Source organism: Populus nigra, chromosome 15 (assembly GCF_951802175.1).
Source record: "Populus nigra chromosome 15, ddPopNigr1.1, whole genome shotgun sequence".
Lineage (NCBI taxonomy): Eukaryota > Viridiplantae > Streptophyta > Magnoliopsida > Malpighiales > Salicaceae > Populus > Populus nigra.
This window is the reverse complement of record NC_084866.1, coordinates 10,001-33,718: the sequence shown is the minus strand read 5'-3', so window position 1 is coordinate 33,718 and position 23,718 is coordinate 10,001. Positions and strand designations below refer to the sequence as shown.

The 23,718-nt window shown below is 33.2% G+C and overlaps 1 protein-coding gene across 10 annotated transcripts in view; it reads right to left on the bottom strand.

Moving 5' to 3' along the window:
- Nucleotides 1-2,009: 2,009 nt before the first annotated feature.
- Nucleotides 2,010-23,718, bottom strand: part of LOC133673677 (uncharacterized) — a 22,156-nt gene continuing 447 nt past the window's right edge. The window contains exons 2-8 of one of the 10 annotated variants that reach the window (XM_062094534.1): nt 23,683-23,718; nt 23,449-23,535; nt 23,220-23,309; nt 22,986-23,112; nt 21,997-22,097; nt 21,093-21,149; nt 2,010-2,142 (exon numbers count right to left, since the gene is read on the bottom strand). The exon at nt 23,683-23,718 is cut by the window's right edge and continues 192 nt beyond it. In XM_062094534.1, coding sequence (XP_061950518.1) covers nt 21,141-21,149; nt 21,997-22,097; nt 22,986-23,112; nt 23,220-23,309; nt 23,449-23,535; nt 23,683-23,718 — 450 coding nt within the window. In that variant the 3' untranslated portion in view covers nt 2,010-2,142; nt 21,093-21,140. Of the gene's footprint in view, nt 2,143-13,114; nt 17,567-21,092; nt 21,153-21,259; nt 21,456-21,996; nt 22,098-22,211; nt 22,891-22,985; nt 23,113-23,219; nt 23,310-23,448; nt 23,536-23,682 lie in introns of those variants that run through there. The other 9 variants (XM_062094530.1, XM_062094528.1, XM_062094529.1 and 6 more) reach the window with 9 other exon arrangements.

Genomic DNA, 23,718 nt, shown 5'->3' with positions numbered 1-23,718 from the left:
GCTCCGGGTGACTGATGAACAACCGTCATTACCAATAGAATTAATCACTTTAAAAAAGATAATATACTTTTACTAAGATTTTGAAGTAAAATTCAGAGCTAAACCATGTCAAAATCTTAAACTAAATCAAGCATTTATTTTTTGAATTAAATAACACTTTTGATGGCATATCTTGAAGTTTTAGCGAAAAAAACTTGTATAATATAAGTAATCTCTTGCCATCATCATTATATTGGAAAAGATTACTAATAGTATAGAAGCATAAAATAATGACAAAAATAAATAAATATATAAAATAATAACTCGTGCCCATCATCATCATCATCTTGGAGATTTGTTCAAAAGCTGGTAAAAGTTCAAGGACATAACAACCAAGTACAAGGATATCACTAAAAGTTATTGTTGCCTTGTTGTAAGCAAATTCTATCATTTTAAATTAATTGCAAAGATTGTAAGAGATAATAAATTTATAATGTTGGATCATATTATATATAATCTATGCACATTGGTGGAACACAAGATGAATTTTTGGAGGGGTCATGCTATGTATTTTCAAGTGTTGACAACTTTTTTATGTAAAAATTAATTAAAAGTTGCTTGAAAATGTTAAATTCAATTTTAATTAAAAGAAATTCAAAACAAAGAAAAAAACTACATCCAAAAACAAAATAGAATTTAGTTTTGTATATTATAACTATAATTGCAAAATTATTCCATCTTAAAATTTTTCAAATTGCAACATTATTTATATAAACAGTTATGGATAATAGTAACGAGTGGAAGGAGCTCCTTTCCACTCGTTACTATTATCCATAACTGTTCATATATATCTTTCAACCAATCAATCATGGACAAATTTTGTAATGTATTAATACATTACAAGCACTTAAAAGAGTAAAATGTTACAATTTTATATTTAAAATAAAAAGATGAAATCTATTGTCATTAATATAGCTTTACCATAATAATATAATAATCTTCATAATTCAACAAATATGTTTATTACAATCTTTCAAGAAATAACATAAATATCATAAAATATCAATATCTTATAACTAGTAAAAGTCTTAAAATTAAAATAGTTTATCATGTCAACTTAGTTTTGAAGAGCACATGAAAAACCTATAAAAAATAAACATACTAAGAATTTAAAATAAAATTATATTATCACAACATTAACAAATCAAGCATATATTAACATTTACTTTCACAAATTTCCATCGATTACTTTGTTACAATTCTTTAACATCAACATTTCCTCTACTAATAAATGGTAGCAGTATTGTATCAAACAAAGCCCTTAATTCCCAAATCAAACACATAAGCCTTTTCTCTCCGGGCTAACACTTTTGTATGATACTAGCTTTAAAATTCTGTTTTCCACGTAAGAATACCAAAATAGCAAACTTATCATTAAAGGCCATCATATCCAACCCTTTGTAAACCTCTTTTAGAGGTTCATTAATATAAATAACAACTAATCCCTTGTTCCAACTAGGCTTTCGTGCCTCAGGTGTATTCCCGACATCTTCCAAGTCTCCACTCATATGGTTAACTACAAATTGCCCATTACCTCCACACTTGTGGCCGACACATTAATTTTATAATCAAGTCTCTATTTTTTTATGGCCAACTTAATGTTAACAACTTTGGGGTCCCATTTTTGTGGCCGACTCCCATGCATAAAAATGCATCCATCTTGCCCTAAAAGGGACTTTGATCTTATCTCCACAAATGTAGTTGACTATCATACACCTAAACCATATATACTTGTTTTGGAATTCAAGTTTATTTAGTTATGCCCCACTCATGGGGTTGGTCTTTTCTTTCGACAACCTAATCATTTCATAAATAACAACTTATCAATCTAAGCCCTACTCATTTAGCCGGTTTGATGCACATAACACTTGTCTAAACTAATCTCCACATCGAGATTTCAAGAGTCTTTATCATTCCACAACACATATGTACAAATCAATATTTATATTATTGAAAATAACAACTTATATAAATTATTGTAAATTAAAAAAAGTTGAGGTGACAAACACCTACTTATTCCTCTCACTGGTCCTGCCCACTTGTCTAGGATCCCGCATCCGATGCCTCTCTTGCATCACACCAAGTCTTACATCACATTATTTCCTTAAAAATATTAAGAATGCACTTCTTAGTATTCTTTTAACAATTTAGGAACTTGTCATGAATACATGTACCCTTATATCATCACACATAGTTTTTTTTAACTCTTAACGTTCCAATATATGAAATACTATCATACAAGCTAGTTTCATGTATACAATGTTTTATTTACCATATAATAATCACCCCTATTCCTTAAACAACCTAAAAGATTCAAATAAAAACCAAGAAAAGACCAAAACACAAAATCAAGCTACCATAAAACAGTAGCCAATATGGTTTGACCATTTTGAGAAACAATCCGCCTGTTTCTTAAAATAAAAACCAAGAAAAGACCAAAACATAAATGTAAAACCCGAGAAAAACCAAGGCTGGATTAATTAAAGAAGATAAACTAAACTAAAAAGAAGTGGGGGCAAGAACCAATACACTTAAAGAAAATGGGGCCTAAATGCAAATAAGAATAATTATAAAGCATAAATACTCCTATTCTCACCAAAAACAGATCTACAGCAACGTAAAGAAAGAAAAGAGGGAGTTTTATATCTATTTTTTTTAGAAATCAAGAGAGAAACACCAAAATTTCAAGAACCCATCCCAGATTGAGGGTTATAGGTAAAATAAACCTTGGTGGGAAAGGGATTAACAAGAAAAAAATTGAACAAGAAGAGAAGAGGGGAGGGTCGACTGTCATTAGAAAGAAAAGGAGGGATCGAAGCCTTGATTCGCATCAGGTAAGATATTCTAAACCTGGTCTGATAAGTCATTTCAAGTCGATTATAAATTGATGTCTGGATGTTAATTTATATATTGAGTTCTTAGACTTGAATTGAGGAAAAAGTATGAGTTGTTAAAGTAAAGAACTTCATGTGTTGTGTGTAAATGGAAAGGTTGATGAATCTGGACAGTTTCGTCTCTTGACCTTCAAAGAGATTTTGGGTAGGAGAATGAAGGAATTAGGATCAAGTTCCTTTATAGAAATTGTAGTTTTGGATGTTTACTAACTAATGAAATTGGTCTTGCTCAATTTGGAGTCATAGAACTCAAGTCATGGGTCACCAACCGAGACTGGGTCATGACAGACCCTATAAGGTAGTAGGTCTGGTTCATTGATGAGCAATTGTGACTGTCTTAGAGGTAGAACTGGGTTCTCCCCAAAACATAGAACTTGTATAACTCTATGTCTTACCTTTCCAACGCCATAAATTTTGCTTGAATCGGAGTTCTATAACTCTAGATAGAGTTAAAAATCTGAGGAGAGGTCAGACAGTAACAGTTCAAAAACAAGACAGTAACAGTTCGATGTCTAGACAGTAACAGTTGGACAATAATAGTTCAATGTCTAGACAGTAACGGTTCAAAAACAAGACAGTAATAGTTCAATGTCTAGGCAGTAACAGTTCAATGTCTAGACAGTAACGGTTCAAAAACAAGACAGTAACAGTTCAAAAATAGATAGTAACGGTCCAAGTGTTTGTTGATAAGTGATTTTGACTATCTTAGAGGCAGAACTGGGTTCTTCCCAAAACATAGAACTTGTAGCCTCATGTCTTACCTTTCCAACGCCATAAATTTCTCTTGAATCTGAGTTTTATAACTCCAAATATAGTTAAAAATTTGAGGAGAGGTCAGACAGTAACAGTTCAAAAATGGACAGTAACAGTTGGACAATAACAATCCAAGTGTTTGTTGATGAGCGATTTTGACTATCTTAGAGATAGAACTGAGTTCTTCCCAAAACATAGAACTTGTAGCCTCATGTTTTACCTTTCCAATGCCATAAATTTTGCTTGAATCTGAGTTCTATAACTCCAGATATAGTTAAAAATCTGAGGAGAGGTCAGACAGTAACAGTTCAAAAATGGACAGTAACAGTTGGACAGTAACAATCCAAGTGTTTTTTGATGAGCGATTTTGACTATCTTAAAGGTAGAACTGGGTTCTTCCCAAAACATAGAACTTGTAGCCTCATGTCTTACCTTTCCAACGCCATAAATTTTGCTTGAATCGGAGTTCTATAACTCCAGATATAGTTAAAAATCTGAGGAGAGGTCAGACAGTAACAGTTAAAAAATGGACAGTAACAGTTGGACAGTAACGGTCCAAGTGTTTGTTGATGAGCGATTTTAACTATCTTAGAGGTAGAACTTGTAGCCTCATGTCTTACCTTTCTAATGGCACAAATTTCGCTTGAATCGGAGTTCTATAACTCCAGATATAGTTAATAATCTGAGGAGAGGTCAGACAGTAACAGTTCAAAAATGGACAATAACAGTTGGACAGTAACGGTCCAAGTATTTGTTGATGAGTGATTTTGACTATTTTAGAGGTAGAACTGGGTTCTTATCAAAACATAGAACTTGTAGCCTCATGTCTTACCTTTCCAACACCACAAATTTCGCTTGAATCGGAGTTCTATAACTCCAGATATAGTTAAAAATCTGAGGAGAGGTCAGACAGTAACAGTTCAAAAACGAGGCAGTAACAGTTGGACAATGATAGTCCAAATATAAAGAAAGGAATGATAACTAGGATTGGACAAAGAACGACAGTAATAATGAGTGAAATGAGAAAAACATAAAGTACTAAGAAATGACTGAAAGAAAGACTTAGTGGTTGTTGATATAGTTATTATAAAACATATCCTTGAGTGAGGAAAATTTATGAGATAAACCTGTGATTTGCAGGAGGGACCACAGACGTGGTGCAACATAAGCAGCAGGGGAGCACGAGTAGAGCTTCTATTGCAGGTAGGTGATTCACACCTATGCTTCCATGATTTAATATATTATTGATGTGAAATGTGAATTACTGAATGTATGTGTATTCAAGGTGAAAAGTTGTTATGTGAATTGCCAAGTGATGAAATTATCACTGATAAAGGAAATATGAGAAGTGTGATTTGAGGCATAAACTAGCATACATTGAGTGTATGTTAGGATCCCGGTTAAAGGGATCACCATGTATTGTCTAGCATACATTTAGTGTATGTTAGGATCCCGGGTAAGGGGATCACCATGTATTGGCTAGCATATATTTAGTGTATGTTAGGATCCCGGGTAAGGGGATCGCCACGAATAGACTAGCATACATTTAGTGTATGTTAGGATCCTGGGTAAGGGGATCGCCACGAATGGACTAGCATATATTGAGTGTATGTTAGGATCCCGGGTAAGGGGATCTCCACGTATTGGCTAGCATACATTCAGTGTATGTTAGGATCCCGGGTAAGGGGATCACCATGTATTTGCCAGCATACATTTAATGTATGTTAGAATCCCGGGTAAAGGGATCGCCTTACATCGACTCCTATGGGGTGGTGAAGACGATACCAATGAAATTGGTATCGGTAATGTGATAAGCAAAAGTAATCACTATACACCACAAACCCCTCGATCTCTAAAGAAAGAGTCAATATTGGGACAGTTGTGAGCCTTTTCTTCAACTCTTGAAAACTTATTTCTTGGTCCATTCACTCACTCTTTTTCGAGTCAATTAAGTGAGGGGGGGTAATATTAGAGAATCCTTTTATGAATCTATGAGAGTACCCGACCAAGCCCACTAAGCTTGGATTTCAGTTAGTTACTAGCCTTTTCCATTTCAAAACTGCTTTAACTTTCCTTGGATTCGCCAAAATCCTTTCCTTCGATATGACATGCCCTAAGAAAATCATTTCTCCTAGCCAAAATCTGCATTTATCGAGTCTGGCATACATCCGATTCTCCCTTAACACTTATAATACACTTCACAAATGTTTCTCATGTTTCTGATATGAACTTGAATAAATCAATATGTCATTTATAAGTGCAACCACTAACTTGTCCAACAATGATCTAAATACCCAATTTATCAAATTCATAAATATTACGAGAGCATTTGTGAACTCAAAAGGCATTACCAAAAACTCATAATGACCATATCAAGTCCTAAATACGGTATTTTAAACATCTTGTTTCTTAAACCTTTGTTTATGATACTTTGATCTCAGATTTATCTTAGAAAATACTCTCTTTTTAGTTGATCAAATAAGTTGTCTATTTGAGGTAATATTAGAAAAACACCTCACGTGTAGGTCATAATTCCAAATATTAAATATGAGAGGGTAAAAATATGTGTGGGATTCAAAAATAATTGCAAATTGGTCCCTTGAAAATCTAAAATTGAATTAAAAAAACAAGGATTATGTTTGCCAAACATTCCTTAAGGATTGAAAAATACATTTTTTCTTAGATAAATTTTAGCCTTTTCGAACATAACCTTAAGCCTTTAAAGGTCTAGCCACATGGACTGTGCTACTCAGCCTAGGCCAAAACCCATGCTAAAAGTTAAACTCTTATAAAGCATTCATGAGACCATGACAAATCTGAAGCCCAAATCATAGACCTATAAATCTTATTAGGCAAAACAAAAAAGGTGTACTTAACCTAAAAATTAACCCAAAGAGAAAGTAGGCCCGACTAATGAGCATGACTTGAAAATTTTCTTCAAAATGAATAAAATCTGGTTCTAATAAAAGCACAATAACAAGTGCCTAGTTTGTCTCTTGATGTATTTAAGTAAGTAAAACATAAGTTTTGCCTATAGTTCATATTGTTTTTCCTACAATTAAAATTACCAAACATATGTGTAACACCCCATCCTTTAAAGGATGCTAAACTTGGAAATTCTACAATAATTTCACATTTTCAACCAAATATGAGTTTTTATATCTTCTTATCATGGAATTTTTTTTTGTATTTATACACATAATCATGCTCCTTTATTGATAAGCAATTCTATTGAAAATTTGATAGAGTTTCCTCTGTAAGTGGACAAATCAAGTTATCGTTTATCTCATCCATTTCACAATCATTATCACTACATAGTCCATTTGTCTTAGAACATATTCCATATCATCTCAACCATAAGTCAATCCTAACCTTATATATATATATATATATATATATATATATATATATATATATATATATATTACACAAGAACTTAATTATAAACAGATGTTAAGAAAAAAATATCCAATCTCATATACTTATTAAGAGAAGAAAAATCTAAACAATAATTAAAAAAAGGACCGAAAAACTAACTACAGTCAACCCGGGTTAACTTGTCAAACTCACAACATGATAGAAAGCAAGTTGAAATAATTTATGAATCCCAATTCCCAACTAACCCAATATTGAAATATGAAATTAAAAATAAATCGATTAAAAAGGTCATAGAAAACAACTCGAGTCAACCCGAGTTAATCCGTCAAACCTGTAATCGGAGTTATGAGACAAAGATAACCTAAAAAAAAGCAAACCAAAAAACTTATGAAGTCTAATTTCTAATTAACCCAATGTTGAAAGACAATTAAGAAAAAAATTAATTAAAAATAGGAAAAAAAACTCAAGGTAACCGAGTTTTAAGTAAAGTATGCTGCCAATGCTGATCAAGACTAAATCACTTAACTTCATTCATAAACCCCCATTTCATTTTTAGATCACATTTGTCAGCCACTCAAAATAAGTTTTATCCCTGCCAGCTGTTGCTGTCAGTACTGCAGCTTCAAATGGCAAAGCCAGGGCTTTAAAATTTCCTATTTTGTATGAATATGATATTTTTTTAATGATAATATGACATGTAATCCAAAATACATATGATTCTTCTCGTCAAACTTAGTTTGACCTTTTTTCCCCTTTACTTTAAGACAAATGTGGAATTATTTTGTGATAGCAGTTTATATGTTTACACTATTATTCACTGTTGTAATCAGTTTTTTGATAATGAAGATTTTTAAAAGCAAATGTTGTACAAGTTGATTTGGATTTTGACATTCATACTTGTGGAAGTACGTCATCCAGGGTCAATTGTTGGTGTTTGTGGAGAAAGAATTTTGCTCTGAGGTAACCAGAATAGAGAAAATGATTTTGGTGGTTCAGATGATTTTGCCAATGACAATGTTAACATTATAGTTAATAACAACAAGATTTTTAGTCAAGTCTGGCTGTCCAGATCAATGTTGAGAGATTTGCATCCCATACCCTTTTGGAACTAAAAAAGAATCTTACAAGGACAAGTGGTTCACAATTGAATGCAACCAAACTCCTGTCCTCCGACAGCTTTTATATATAAGTTCAATCAAATTGTAAGTGGTGAATATTTCCAGTTGAAAAAGACGGTGTTATTGTCAAAATTCCAATGATATATTTCAATTGCACTCCTAAGAAAGATAGTGTAACTCTTAATCTCTCTAGAAATCCATTTTTTATATGTGTGGAATATGTTCAATGTAGTAGGTTGTAATAATAATGAAGTTTCCATGAATAAAGATATCGTCAGTTGCTTCTCCATATACAAGAACATGAAGAATAACATTAGTTTGAGAGAACATAACATGAATTCTATCGGTAATCAAGGTGGTGAAGGATGCTTGATGGGTGATCCTGAATGGTTTAAATCCAATATAATTAGAATTATGTTCCAATATACCTATAGTGGTTGATCAACTAAAATACATAGGTAAATATCCTTTCCTCATATAAATATTGCTTATGTAAATATTCCCCATATAAATATTTGTTGATCTTTGATTAGTTATCTTATTAGATGTTGATAAAAACACGACTTCAAAGAAAAACCGGTGCCAAGGGATTCTCAAATTGAATACAAGAGGGAGTTGCGAGATAAATAAAATTTATATAATTATAATAGGTACAAAATCTTTGCTTCGTTATTTTATGAAATGTAATATTAGCATTCTCAAATTCTTCTGTAGCTGCATCAGGGAATAGCTCAGCATGTACAATAATTGTTTGGCAAAGAATCACTTACAATAAAATAAATTTTATTTTTGGTTAAACACTCATATATGTCAAGAAATTAATATTTTCTCATTTGCTGTAAATAACACAGTTATCGAAGCATTCGTTTTTGTATGGGCATTACTTATTGGCTTATGATGGTTATACAAACTAGCAAAGAAAAGAAAAAACAGAAAACTACAAAGGAATTTCTTCAAACAAAATAGCGGTTTATTATTACAGCAGCAATTATCCTCAAATCATGACACTGTTAAAGAAACAAAGATATTTACTTTAAAAGAGCTGGAGAGAGCCACTGGTGAATTTAATGAAGATAAAATAGTTGGTCAATGTGGGAAAGCACGCTTTAAAAGGGCATGTTAGAAGATAGTAACATTGTTATTATTAAAAGGTTTTAAAAAGTGGGTGGAAAAAGGCTTGAGGAATTTATTGACGATGTGATCGTTCTTTCACAAATTAACAACAAGAATATGGTTAAGTTGCTAGGATGTTATTTGGAGACTAAAGTTCATCTCATTGTCTATGAATTCATTCCTAACGGAAATCTTTATAGGCATCTCCGGTTCAAAACAATGATTTCTTATTATCTTGGGAAAGGTGATTAAGGATTGCTATAGAGGTTGCGGGAACCCTTTTGTAAACCCCCAGTTATAATTTTTTCTGGGTTATTAAAATATGAGAAATTTAACCAATAGTAAAATGAGTTAAATTAAATTAAAGAAATCTAAATCAAGATAAAAATAATGAAATTAATGAAATAAAAAGTGAATATAGTACTAAATTGTTGAAAAGACACATTTATGAGGATAAAATGAATACGTAAAACCAAGAGAGGTCAATATTCAAATAACACAAGGTAAGGAGTTTATGTATAAATGATAAAAAAGGTGGGGATAAATGTGCAATTAACAAGATGATATCACTATAAATATCATTCTATTTTCTCTTGGAGTGACTTGCAAGAGCAAGATAGAGTTTAAAGAGAGGCTGGAGAGAAGACATATTGATGGTAGCAACTCCGACAGCTATAACTCTACCTTCCATCGTTGGATCAGAACGATATTCAAATATGTTGTTCTCCTCCATGTCGTGTACATTTTCACCGGAGGAATCTTCTATATCAGTCCCCGTTTGAGAGATATCATGGGAGGAAAATTTATGGGAAAATACACTTCTGGACAGTCTTTGTCGTCGACTGTTTTCTCCTCCAACCACCGTTGGATTGAGCTATAATTTGGATATGCTGTTTTTCCTGATGCTGTCTAGATTTTGAATAGTAGAGATCAGAAACAAACAATCAGTATAGAAGTTGTGCTTCTCGCATAGGAGGTCTGCAAGTTTGAGGTCAGCTCGGTTAAACCCATGTTTCTGGAAATTGCACCAATTGTTGAAGTTGATATTTGGATATGTTATACTCATAATAATGCATTATAACTTGACCATATGGATTGTTTGGAATATTATTCGTTTGTTATTTATGGTTGATTGAAACTATTGTCAAAATTGGTTTTGTGTGAACTGAAACAACCCTAAAATTTAAAAAGGAATGGAGCATTAGAGAGATTTAATTTTTGGGAGACTTTGGGGTTGTTGTGACTTAGGACCTTTCGGTATAGAAGAGACTTTGCCGAAATTTTATATTAGAATTGAAAAAAAAAATACCTGTATTTTTACGTACCAAATCGTAGGAAAGTAACTATAAACACATATGAAAGTATGGGGCGTTATACCTTTCCTATTTACACTCATAAGCATCCATTCAGATATATCACCGAGATATTAAGTCTACGAACATGCTTATAGACGAGGACTATATAGCCAAAATATCATATTTCAAAACTTTAAAAGCCATAACCATCAATCAAACTCACTTGACCACTCAAGTGAAAGTTACTTTTGGCTACTTTGTTTCAGAGTACTTCTGATCTGGTCAATATACAGAAAAAAAGTTATGTCTGTGGCTTGGTATGGTTTTGGTTAAGCTTATGAGTGGACAAAATCCGGTATTCTCTATAAGTCCAATAAAAACCAAAAGTTTAGCCATACAACTTATTACATTGATGGAAGACAGAAGACCGTTTGATATTCTGGATGCTAGAATCAAAGATCATTGCTATAATGAAGTTGTTGTTGTTGTTGTCAGTATTGCAAAAAGGTGCTTGAATTTGGAAGGGAGAAACCAACCAGCAATAAAAGCCCGTTATCTAGGGGCAACTGTTGGTGTTTGTGGAGAAAGAATTCTGTTATGAGTTGAAGTTGTCTTACATATCATTGTCAAAGATAGCTTCAACTCATAGAAGAATTCTTTCTCCACAAACACCAACAGTTGCATCTAGATGACGAGTTCCTAAAAGCATGAATGTTGAAATCCAGATCAGCTTCTACAACATTTGCTTCTAAAAAGCTTTTTTGTCAAGAACCTGATTACAACAATGAATAATTTTTTAAATATGCCAAATTGCTATCACAATAAGAGTTTCATAATTTTGAAAGTAAAAAGGAAAGAATGGAATGTTAGAGTAAGCTTAGCCACTGAAAAAATTGAAACCTAGAACACCTATCCCATAAAAGTGCTAAACTTTACCTTATATTTACACTTTGCCCGCCCCCTGAAAAGCCTAATGAATTCCCTTATAACGTTTCAATAAGAAGATAATCAATGTGTGATGATGAATCCCTCCAACTCTGTAGCTGTCATTGATGTTAGAAATGCCTCTATGCTGCTAGTTGCTTGATCAGTCATGATGTTTTCTGTCTTTTGGATGTCTGGTTCAACATGTGGTGCATGTGACAATTTAAATATCCTTTCCAACTCTAAGGTTACTTCTCTCATTGTTGGTTGGTTTCTCCCATCTAAATTCAAGCACCTTTTTACAATACTGACAACAACAACTTTTTCATTCTAGCAATGCTCTTTGATTCTAGCAATGCTCTTTGATTCTAGCATCCAAAATATCAAACGGTCTTTTGTCTTCCATCAATGTAATAAGTTGCATGGCTAAACTTTTGGTTCTTGTTGGACTTGTAAAGAATACCGGATTTTGTCCACTCATAAGCTCAACCAAAGTCATACTAAAGCCATATACATCACTTTTTTCTGTATATGGATCGGATCGGAAGTACTCCGAAATAAAGTTGCCTAAGGTAACTTTCACTTGAGTTGTCAAGTAAGTTTGATTGATGGCTATGACCCTTAAAGTTCTGAAATAAGATATTTTGGTTATATATTCCTCGTCTATAAGTATGTTAAGTATGTTCGTAGACTTAATATCTCGGTGATATATCTGAATGGATGCTTTTGAGTGTAAATAGGAAAGGGCTTCCGTAACCTCTATAACAATCCATAATCGTCAATCCTAAGATAATGAGAAATCATTGTTTTGAACATGAAAATGCCTATAAAGATTTCTGTTGGGAATGAATTCATAGACAAGGAGAGGAACTTTAGTCTCCAAACAACATTCTAGCAATTTAACCATTTCCTGTTGTTAATTTGTGAAAGAACGATCACCTCGTTAATAAATTCCTCAAGCCTTTTTCCACCAACTTTTTCAGACCTTTTAACAATAACAATGTTACCATCTTCTAACATCCCCTCATAAATCGTGTCTTGCCCAGCTTGACCAACTATTCTATCTTTATTAAATTCATCAGTGGCTCTCCAACTCTTTTAAAGTAAATATCTTTGTTTCTTTAACACTGTCATGATCTGAGGATAACTGCTGCTGTAATAATAAACCGTTATTTTCTTTGAAGAAATTCATTTGTAGTTCTTTGTTTTTTCTTTTCTTTACTAGTCTATATAACCACTATAAGCTAATAAGTAATGCCCATACAAAAATGAATGCCCCGATAACTGCATTATTTACAGCAAATAAAAAAATATTAATTTCTTGACATACATGAGTGTTTAACCAAAATAACATTTATTTTATTGTAAGTGATTCTTTGCCAAACAATTATTGTGCATGCTGAGCTATTCCCTGATGCATCATGCAGCTGCAGAAGAATTTGAGAATGCTAATATTACATTTGCCAAAATAACATTTCATAAAATAACAAAGTAAAGATTTTGTACCTATTATAATTATATAAATTTTATTTATCTCGTAACTCCCTCTTATATTCAATTTGAGAATCCCTTAGCACTGGTTTTTCTTTGAAGTCATGCCTTTATCAACATCTAATAAGATAACTAAGGAAAGATCAACAAATATTTATATGAGGAATATTTACATAAGCAATATTTATATGAGGAAATGATATTTACCTATGCATTCAAGTTGATCAACCACTATAGGTACATTGGAACATAATTTCTAATTATATTGGATTTAAACTATTCAGGATCACCCATCAAGCATCCATCACCACCTTGATTACTAATAGAACTCGTGTTATTTTCTCCCAAACTAATGTTATTCTTCATGTTCCTGCAAATGGAGAAGTAACTAACAATATCTTTATTCATGGAAGCTTCACTATTATTACAACCTACTACATTGAACATATTCCACTCATAGAAATTTTTTTTTTGGAGTTTTAGAGAGATTAAGAGTTACACTATCTTTCTTAGGAGTGCAATTGAAATATATCATTGGAATTTCGATAATAACGCTACCTCTTTCAACTGGAAATATTCACCACCTCCAATTTGATTGAACTTATATATAAAAGCTGTCGGAGGGTAGGAGTTTGGTTGCATTCAATTGTGAACCGCTCATCCTTGTAAGATTCTTTTTTAGTTCCAAAAAAGTATGGGATGCAAATCTCTCAATGTTGATCTGGATAACTAGACTTGACTAAAAGTCCTGTTATTGCTAACTCTAATGTTAACATCATCATCGGCAAAATCATCCAAACCACCAAAATCATTGTCTCCATTTTGGTTACCTCATAGCAAAAAATTTTCTCCATAAACACCAATAGTTGACCCTGGATGACATAATCCCACAAGCATAAATGCCAAAATCCAGATCAACTTCTGCAACATTTGCTTTTGAAAAACTTCATTGTCAAGAAACTGATTACAACTGTCACACCCAGACATCACAGTGACCGATTAAAAATTTTAATTGTGGAAAAAAAATTAATATCGAACATCTTGTTTTTTTATTGAGAAAGATCTTATTCAATGAGTCGCCATTTAGTATTATTATCACTAAGAACTTTAACTGGTTAACATAGATTATATGGTACTAGTTATGTAAAAGAAAAGATATTATCACCCCTTAAGTACATTGCTAATTTTGTCTTAAATTGCTAAGAGTTTCTTGGTTTATACTATGATGGTCTGCTTGCAATATTCTTGACTCTGACATCCGTGAATATTCAACTACGAATATTTTCAATCCTGATATTGGTAAATATTACGTAGCCATAAAACATAAAATATTCCCGACTTTGATGTTTTAAATAAACCAATAAAATAAATTTAAATCAATGCAGACCTATATTTTTTTCTAACTGGCCTAAGCTAGTAGAAGTGAATTATAATTCACAGCTGCTGTAGCAAGTGAATTATAATTTGCATGTACATCAAGAAGAACTTACCTGGTTCGTTGGAGAAGAAGTCAGATGACGGGGTAATGGCCGACCGATGTTGCTTTTTTTCCTCTTTTCTTTCTCTGATTTTTTGGTTCGCTGGAGAAGAACTGATCGATGCTACCTCCTCTTCGTTCTTTCTCTAGTTCCCTGTTTCGTTTGTCTTGCCTTGTGTTGTTCGTTCCCTCCCTGTGTTTACCTTCTGCTGGCAATAGGAACCTCTGCTAGATGCTGCTCTTGGTTGAAGATAGGACGTTGGACGTTGAACACTGGAAGGAGGAGCTGAAGCTGGTTCTGCCACTGCAGCTGAGGAAAGGTGTGGCTGAGGAGCACTCGTTGTCACTACTTCAATGGAGAGAAAAAAAAAAACTCCAGGTGCTGCTGCTATTCGAAGAAAGAGACTCAAGCTCCTGTTGTTGCTATTGCTGTGATGTTTTTGTCGAGTGTGGTTGGTACTGGTAGACATATCTCTAAAAACACGTCCAAAGTTGAGTTATAATAATAGCGGAAGATTGTTGCAGCTTCTAATTAACTAATTAGCGGTGACGGTGCTTTAAACATGCAAGGATTCCAGTTCTCTGCCAACCGGATGCTGCTGATGGAAGTTGCTGAAAGAAGTCTCCTGTTGTTGCTTTGGCGCAGAGAAGAAGCTCTTGTCGGGCTGGTTTGAAACTTACGGTTAGGTTGACAGAGGCTAATGTTCTTCTCCTATGCAAGTAGCGGCTGAGAGGAAGACGGGTCCAGGTTGTATGGGTGCTGCCGGTTAACCGTCTACCGTCGTTGCTGGACTGTAGGGGGGGAAAAAGAGAGACGAAGGCGTCTCCTGCAACCAGATGAAAGCATGTGTGGTGGCTTTTGAAGGTTGATAGGCATGAAGACATGGTGATGGTGGTTCCAGGGGGGGCGGCAATTATAGAGTTCGGTTTGGGGTTTTTTTTTTCTTTGTAATGTTTTTTTATGTCTTCCCCTGTTTTTCCCGTAATGTCCCCCTCTATGAGGATATTTATTTATAATAAAAAAGTTTCATAGGTAATGGAAAATAAAGTCTTGATTAAACTCTTTTTTTTTAATTTGAATTTAATAAAAAAATAAATTTAAAAATGAATAATTATTATTATTTTGATTATAAGAAGAGATCAATGATAAAAATATATTGTAATAGCTAATTTTTTTTAAGTTGACAAATCATAATTTTTATCAAAATAAATCCATGATTTTTTAATTTTTAATTTTAATCCTCATAATAAAATTAAGTTATTACAACAACAGTAAATAGTAATGTAAATATACAGAATGCTATCACAAAATAATTCTACATTTATCTAAAAGTAAAGGGGAAAGAAGGTCAGACTGAGTTTGACGAGAAGAATCGTATGTATTTTGGATTGCATGTCATATTATCATAAAAACAAAAGTCATATTCATACAAAATAGGAAATTTTAAAGCCCGGGCTTTGCCATTTGAAGCTACGGTACTTACAGCAATAGCTCGCGAAGATAAAAATTGTTCCGAGTGGTTGACAAACGTGACCTAAAAATGGAATGGGGCTTTATGAATGAAGTTAAGTGATTCAGTCTTGATCGGCACTAGTGCATAATTAACATCTATAAGTTAGACCATTTATTTGACGAGGTAACTCGGTTAACTTAAGTATTTTTTTTCTATTTCTAATTGATTTTTTTTTCTCAATTGTCTTTCAACATTGAGTTAATTAGAAATTAGACTTCATAATTTATTTTGGTTTGCTTTTTTTGAGGTTATCTTCGTCTCATAATTTGGATTATAAGGTTGACTCGAGTTGTTTTCTATGACATTTTTTAATCGATTTGTTTTTAATTTCATATTTCAATATTAGATTGGTTGAGAATTGAGATTCATAATTTACTTCAACTTGCTTTCTATCATGTTGTGAGTTTGACAAGTTAACCCGGGTTGACTGTAGTTAGTTTTTCGATTCTTTTTTTAATTTTTTTTTCAATTTCATCATTCAGCATTAGGTTTATTGAAATTTTTACTTCATAATTTGTTTTGATTTGTTTTCTATAAAGTTATCATGGTCTCATAACCTGATGTGAAGATTGACAGGTTAACTCGAGTTGACCCAAATCAATCCAATATATTATCGTCTCAACATTTATATAAAAAAAGTCATCTTGAATAATTATTTTGAATCAAACTACATAATAGTCATTTGTGTTGTCTTTGGACCTGTCAAGGCGACCAGGTTACATCAAGTCAATCTCTATACAATTTTTTTCTATTAAAAAAAACATTAACAAAGCCTAGAAATTTTTTTATGTTAAGAAAATGAATTTGACTTATCATAATGGGGCCAATGATCTAATAATATCTAACAAATGAGGATGTTGTGTATATATATAAATCTTAGAACCAATTAAAAAATACCAGGCCCAAACCAAATGTCATAATCTAATTTTGAATCCCAAAAATATTTTTTATAAATAATAATAATAATAATAATAATAATAATAATAATAAATAGATAAGAGGATCAAAAATACAAAGAACAAAAATAAGAGACTAAAAAATATTTTAATTACTTGAGGATCAAGCCATTAAGAAAAAAAAAAAAATTTACGTGTAAATAGTAAAAAGAATGTCACAAGCAAAGGGGAATTAGTTAGTGGCAAAAGAAAAACAGCCAAAACCATTCCCATGTTCCCTAAAAAAAAATAAAAAAAATCACCACATACACAGCACTCATTCACTCACCCAAAACACTATATCTCCTCAAACAGCTATTCCAGTCGACGCTGCTTCTTCAATTTTGCAATCTAAGAAACCAAACCATACCAGCTCCCACACAAACTTTCTCCATCACCATCCATTCTCCCTTACTTTCACCTGAAGCACTAGTATCCTCACTGAAGATCCAGCAACCACTAGCGACTAGAACCAGCACCACCTCAGACCAACACCCAGCCAAAAACCCATTCTCATACATACCCAAAATCCCTCTCATACAGTAATATCCTCCTTTATGACAACAGTAGACCCAGTGCCACCACAAGTCTTTTTTCTCAGCCCATCGCCAAATTATCATAGAAGTTAAACCAGACTGAAGAGAGAAGCAAATTTAAACAGAAATATGTGTAACACTCCCATTAGTGAAATCAATATTTCATTCATATAAAGGGAAATCATGGGAAATTTATTTTTTGCCGAACTTATATGGGAATCTCTAAAATTCCTGATAAATTTTGGTAGAACCTTTCCTATATTGAAAGGTCCCAAGTAATCGACAATCATCCTACACACATCTCATACTCCTTTCTCAATCGTATCACAATCTCACCTACTCATTTTCTTTCGCATTTAAACATGCATAAATTCATAGGTAAATGGAAATATGCAACGTTAAGATTTCAAACACAAAATAGTATAATCTTACAACCAACATTTAATACAAAAAGGATACTATTACATTTCTAGTTATATGGTTACTTAAAGAAAAAATACATTAGGGACAAAATACGTTCCTAATTCATACAAATCTTTGGTAATATCGACATCAACTTGACTGTTTGATGCCATTAACTATTTCCTACCCGAAATAGTTAATCAGTTTTCCATAATACCTGGAAATATTCTCGGAAATACCGATGTTATATGGTTACTTAAAGAAAAAATACATTAGGGACAAAATACGTTCCTAATTCATACAAATCTTTGGTAATATCGACATCAACTTGACTGTTTGATGCCATTAACTATTTCCTACCCGAAATAGTTAATCAGTTTTCCATAATACCTGGAAATATTCTCGGAAATACCGATGTCAAGGATTCTTGACATCATTAACTTTCTTATTAGAAAAGCTAATCAAGTTTTCATGAGTTTGTCGATACTGACATCATCTGTCAATATTGTCATAGGTGCGCGACATCGGGGCGACAACGAGCTTTTCGTGCCTCCTGATGAGGTATGTTGTTGAGAAGGAAAGGGTTTTGAGTTTATTCATAAAGTTATGGTTAAAGTTCAGGAGTTGCCACCTAGTATTATGATTACTACGAACCTATAGTCTGCAAGAGTCTAAGTAAGGGGCCGGTTGTGCACAGAAAAGATACATCACTCCCAATGCACCTTACTTCAATGCACCTTACCTAAGATAAGCTACATTGTTGTTTGATTGTTTTTCTAGGTCTGATTTCTATTTGTTGGTCTTTTCTAAAGTCTACGGCAGATCTCCTTTCGTGAGAGAATCACTACCTCATCAGGTCTAATCCTAATTGTTCTAAAATTAAAATTTTAGCATCACATTTATTTTACACTTTGTATCTTAAATACCTGAGGGTGTACTCTATTGTGTAGTTTTACACCCACATATTATTAAAGTCTATATTTAAACCCTAAAAAAAGATTGGAAAATGATTTTTGATATTTTGATCAAATCCTAATAGATAATCATAAAATAGTTACGATATTCATTTTGCATTTAAAAAAAAGAGAGAGATGCAATTTTTTTTTTTTTATAAAGATATGCTTGGAAAAGTTTTAGGATTTAACTGTATGCATACAAACATTAATATTTTTTTGTTTGTTTTCTAAAAGGAAATTAATTTAAAAGTTTTGAATTTTTTTCAAAGAAAATCAGGTATTTTAATACCGGGTCTATATCTTACAGTGTATATATACAACCCGATATTATGCAAAATTAGTAGAAATACGTGTGAGAAAATCGTAGTATTTTTGAGAGGATTTTTGAATTTTTATAATATTATACTCTATGTGTGTGTGTGTGTGTGGGGGGGGGGGGGGGCTGTTCTTGACCAAAAATGGTTGGGCTTATCTCAAATCTTTACTTTTTTTTTTGTTCTGGGCCAGGCTCGGTCCAACCATTTGGGTTGGGCCAAAACTGACCTGACCCAAAGTTCACTACATGAAAAGTGGCCGTGAATTATAATTCACGCCCACTGTTCATGTAATGAATAGAGGACAAGAATAAGAAGAAGAAGGGGAAGGGGAGCTCACCTGGCTTAGGGGTTTGGCTGAGGACGGTGGCTTTATTAAGGGTGTTGGCTGCTGGTGGCAGAGAGAGAAAGAAGAAGAAACAACTTTGCAGGTGAGAAAGTGGATTCCAACCATGGGCTCAAAGTAGACACCATGAACTGTCAAATCTGACAGTTCAAGGCTGTCTGAGTTAGCCATTTTAGGGATGTTATGGCTTCTGTGGTGCAATCGACCTAAACGGACCATATTAGGTTGAAGAGGGATGTCAAGTGATCATTTGCATGCAAGTTTTGTCAAATTTGATGAAGGTTAGAGGCGTTAAATGCACCTGTAAAGTAGGTAACCTGAGCAACTTTTCAGGTAAAAAAAGAAGAAAATAATGAATAGTAACCAGACGATGCGTCGTCTGTTTTTTTTCTTTTCAAAATGACACCGTTTTGGGGTTTAATTTATAGTTTTGGCCAAAGTTTAATTTAGTCCTCCAGCTTTTAATTGCATCCCTAATTGACCTTAAACTTTTGATTTAATGCAATTAAGCCCCTGCCGAATTACAATATGAGCTCTCAATTTGAGCGCGTTTTTCAATTTGATCTTTGATCTCGGATTTTTGTAATTTTGCCCTTAATTGACAATCAAACTTTCAATTTCTTCAATTTCACCTCGATTTCAATCAATTAAGCTCCTATAGTTCGGCGCCTTTTATAGATTGGTCCCTGGATGCAAAATGTTTCAATTTGACCCCTAATTGATCCCAAAACATTAATTTTCTTGCAATTTTGCCCCTGATTTCAATCAATTAACTTGGTAAAAATTAAATTTGGTCTCTTAAAATTCCATTCTTCTCAATAAAGCTCAAATTGAGCTTCCAAAATTAATATTTCACCAATTAAGCCCCTAATAAAATTAATTTTACCAATTTAAAGTATAATTAAGTCCTCGCACCTAATTAAATCATTTAATTGAACTTAAATTAATTCTTAAACATGATTAAACTTTTAATTTTGCCCATGATTAAATCAAATTGACATATTAGAAATTTTATTATGTCATTGGACTTAATTTCTTATGCTGATTCGTCTAATAATCATTTAATTTGACCTTGAATGTATATTGTTTCTTTAGTCTTGGGTATAGTGAGGTACAATTTGATCTAAAATTTTCTTCAAAATTACAGCTTGTTTTTATGTATTTTTTGAAATCCTCCTCGGTCTGCTTTCTCCACGTTATCAACTTTTATTTTATTTTTGTTTTTTTGGAAAGAAAAAAATATGTAATTTTGGGGAATAACCCATAAATGGTTATGACAAATATTATTAACTATTTTTAACCCGAATAGTTAATTAAGTTCAATATTCTTTAACTTTCCATCATGGTCATATTGATGTTAACAAATCTTGCCAACGTCATTAGCCGTCCATATTCAGGACCGACTAATCAAATCCAAAACCAATTATTTTTAAGTTCATTATTCATTATAGAAATCTATAATTCCATAAACAAAATCAGATTTCATTTCCTGTTAATGTCATCATATTCTTTCTTCCTTTGGCTTCATCCACAAGTGCGAAATCCAAAATAAAATAGATTACCAAAAACACTATTATTTACGAAGGGTATAAATGTGGAATACCTACCTGCTATAGAAGCTTGGCTCGCGCTCCCTTGTTGTTATTGTACTCCTTCTACGATTCCTTCTAAATCCACAAGTACCCATCATTATTCATTATTCAATACTCAATCTCAATCACATTTCACAACATAATAACAATAATCGACAACATTCATTTCTCTTTTACCATTGTTTTTTTACTTTTACATTCTCATTATTATCTTTTAGGATTTTGGTTCATTAGCAATCATAACGAACATCATAAATTCAATTTCAAAAATGGTTTATTTTGTTCAACAATCTTGTTAGCACCACAAGCTTCTAGGGATTCAAAGTCATTCAAACGAATTCCATCCATATATTCCAAAATTAGAACTTTTTCTGTCGACTGCAATGAGAGGAATATGATGCAGTCAGAAGGGTGAAAAGATTAAGGATCATTATCAACATAAGAATAGCAAAAAAGGCACCAAGCAGTTAAAAGGTTAAAAGGAACTCATTGTTTAAGATCCACTTGCTGAAAATATATATAAAAACCATCCATATTAGGTTAAAACATGTGAAGAGACTAGCATCTAGTAATTATAGGTAAGTGCATGTGTTTTAGTCAGGTTTATGGTATAGACATTCACGATGGTGTCATATCTAAATAATTCATTTTCGTCCACTCCACTCTGCCCAGGCTTCAGAATGACATAAAAATGTTGATTTTTCTCCCACATGATTCTTTTTGTAAGAATGGTAGTTAACTGTCAGGGTTCAGAAATGTCAATGAAGATGCCTGCAATGAGTCCTTTAATATTTGTTCCAGACAGTGAGAAATGTTAATAAAATTCCTACGACAAGAGATATTTTTAGGATTTCATCCTTTTGCACCTGCACTCGAGCAAGCAACTTTGTTATATCAAAACATGAGAGCAAAATGATACCTGAATAACCTCTGGAATCAAAACATCCACTTGATTGATGGGCTTGTTGCTATCATATTTGCTTGTGCAGCCAAGATTTGTAGACACGATTCTGGTATTCTCTACAAATACAATAGACCAGCATCAGTAAGAGAGAAGGGTACACTGAACAGTAGAGAAACACACTGATGTACTTGATAAGAAAAACAGTAAGAGAATATAAATGGAGGAAGAGATTAAAGAATTTAAAATTCCTTGCATTGTCTCTGCACAGTGTTAATAAATAGATTGGGAATGTCCTACACTGAATTCAGTATAGTGAGTTGGAGTTTCACTTTCATGAACATGCTAGAAAATGGCTGAATACACAGTTGCCAACCATCACTTTCATCTCTACAACATCCAAGCTCACCACTGCAACATAGCGCCAATGCTAATGCTTCCATTAGCACTAACAGCACCATGCCAAAGCCTTCACATGAGTTGCCACCAAATCACCACTAGAACCATGCCGCTGCCATTGCACTGCTACCAATAGAGTACCACACTGCCTTGACCACTGTCATTAAAGTTACCCTCACATTGCCACCATCATTGCTGCTGCCACCATCCTCGTAGCACCATATCCATCAAGCCCAGCTGTTGCCTACACTAAAATCCAAATACGATCACCACAAGTGCCAACCTTGCCTCCACCACCATCAATTATCCTCACTGCTGACACCACAAAGCTATCATCCCATTCACTTCATTGATTCAATAAAAAATTAAGATGCTGCACTTGGTATGGATTCTAAACATGATCAGATTTAACTGTCCCAATGATTGGATTCCATTATCGTTATTTCAAGCTCCTGATATGAATCCCAAATCCCAATAACCTCATCCAGACCAGCCAGAACTCACATTTATTATCTATTGGTTGTAAAAGAAAAGAAAAGAAAATAGCAATTTTGTGATGTCATCGACAGAATTTCATCAACAGAAATATTGCAAAAGACAAAGTTTACCTGCTTCGTGGTTGAAGTCGAGTTCTTGTGGTGCTTCTTTGCACCATTCATCGATCATAGGGCTGAAGTTATACTGCAGTTCTGCCCATGCTATCCAGTCAACAATGGATTTTGCATCCTTTAAATCCTGCCAAAAAAAAAAAAAAAAAAAGGCATGCAAAATAACCATAAGGACTGAAACATTTGCTTTCCGATGCAGCATCTCAAAAGCCAAACTCCAAAGAGTTTCCAAACCTCCAATATGATTTTCTTGATGTCTTCATGTTGAACTTTAACAACCACCTTCTGCCTATCAATTAATGTCGCATGATGGACTTGTGCAATCTGCATAGAATATAACATGAGAACAAGAAGATTATTCCAAAATGTACACACCTTGTGAGAACAAGAAAATCAAAATTTCAATCCTAAATGAGCATCTGCACTAACTTCCTAGCACAAACATCTAGTCTAAGGATCTTACCGATGCTGTCGCCAGAGGATTTTCGTCAAAATCCAAGAAAAGCTCCTTAGTGGATTTCCCTAGTTCTTTCTCTATAGTGTGACAAACCTGTGCAAACAAAATTTTTAACATAACCAACCAATGAGAACATGGCTCGAAAATAAACAACTAACATTATGAGATAAAAAAATAATCAGAAACATCAGGTCAACAAAGTCACATTGAATCACATGAAGAAAAAGACTAAAACAAAACCTCTTCAAACGGACGAGGAGGGAGAGAGTCCTGCAA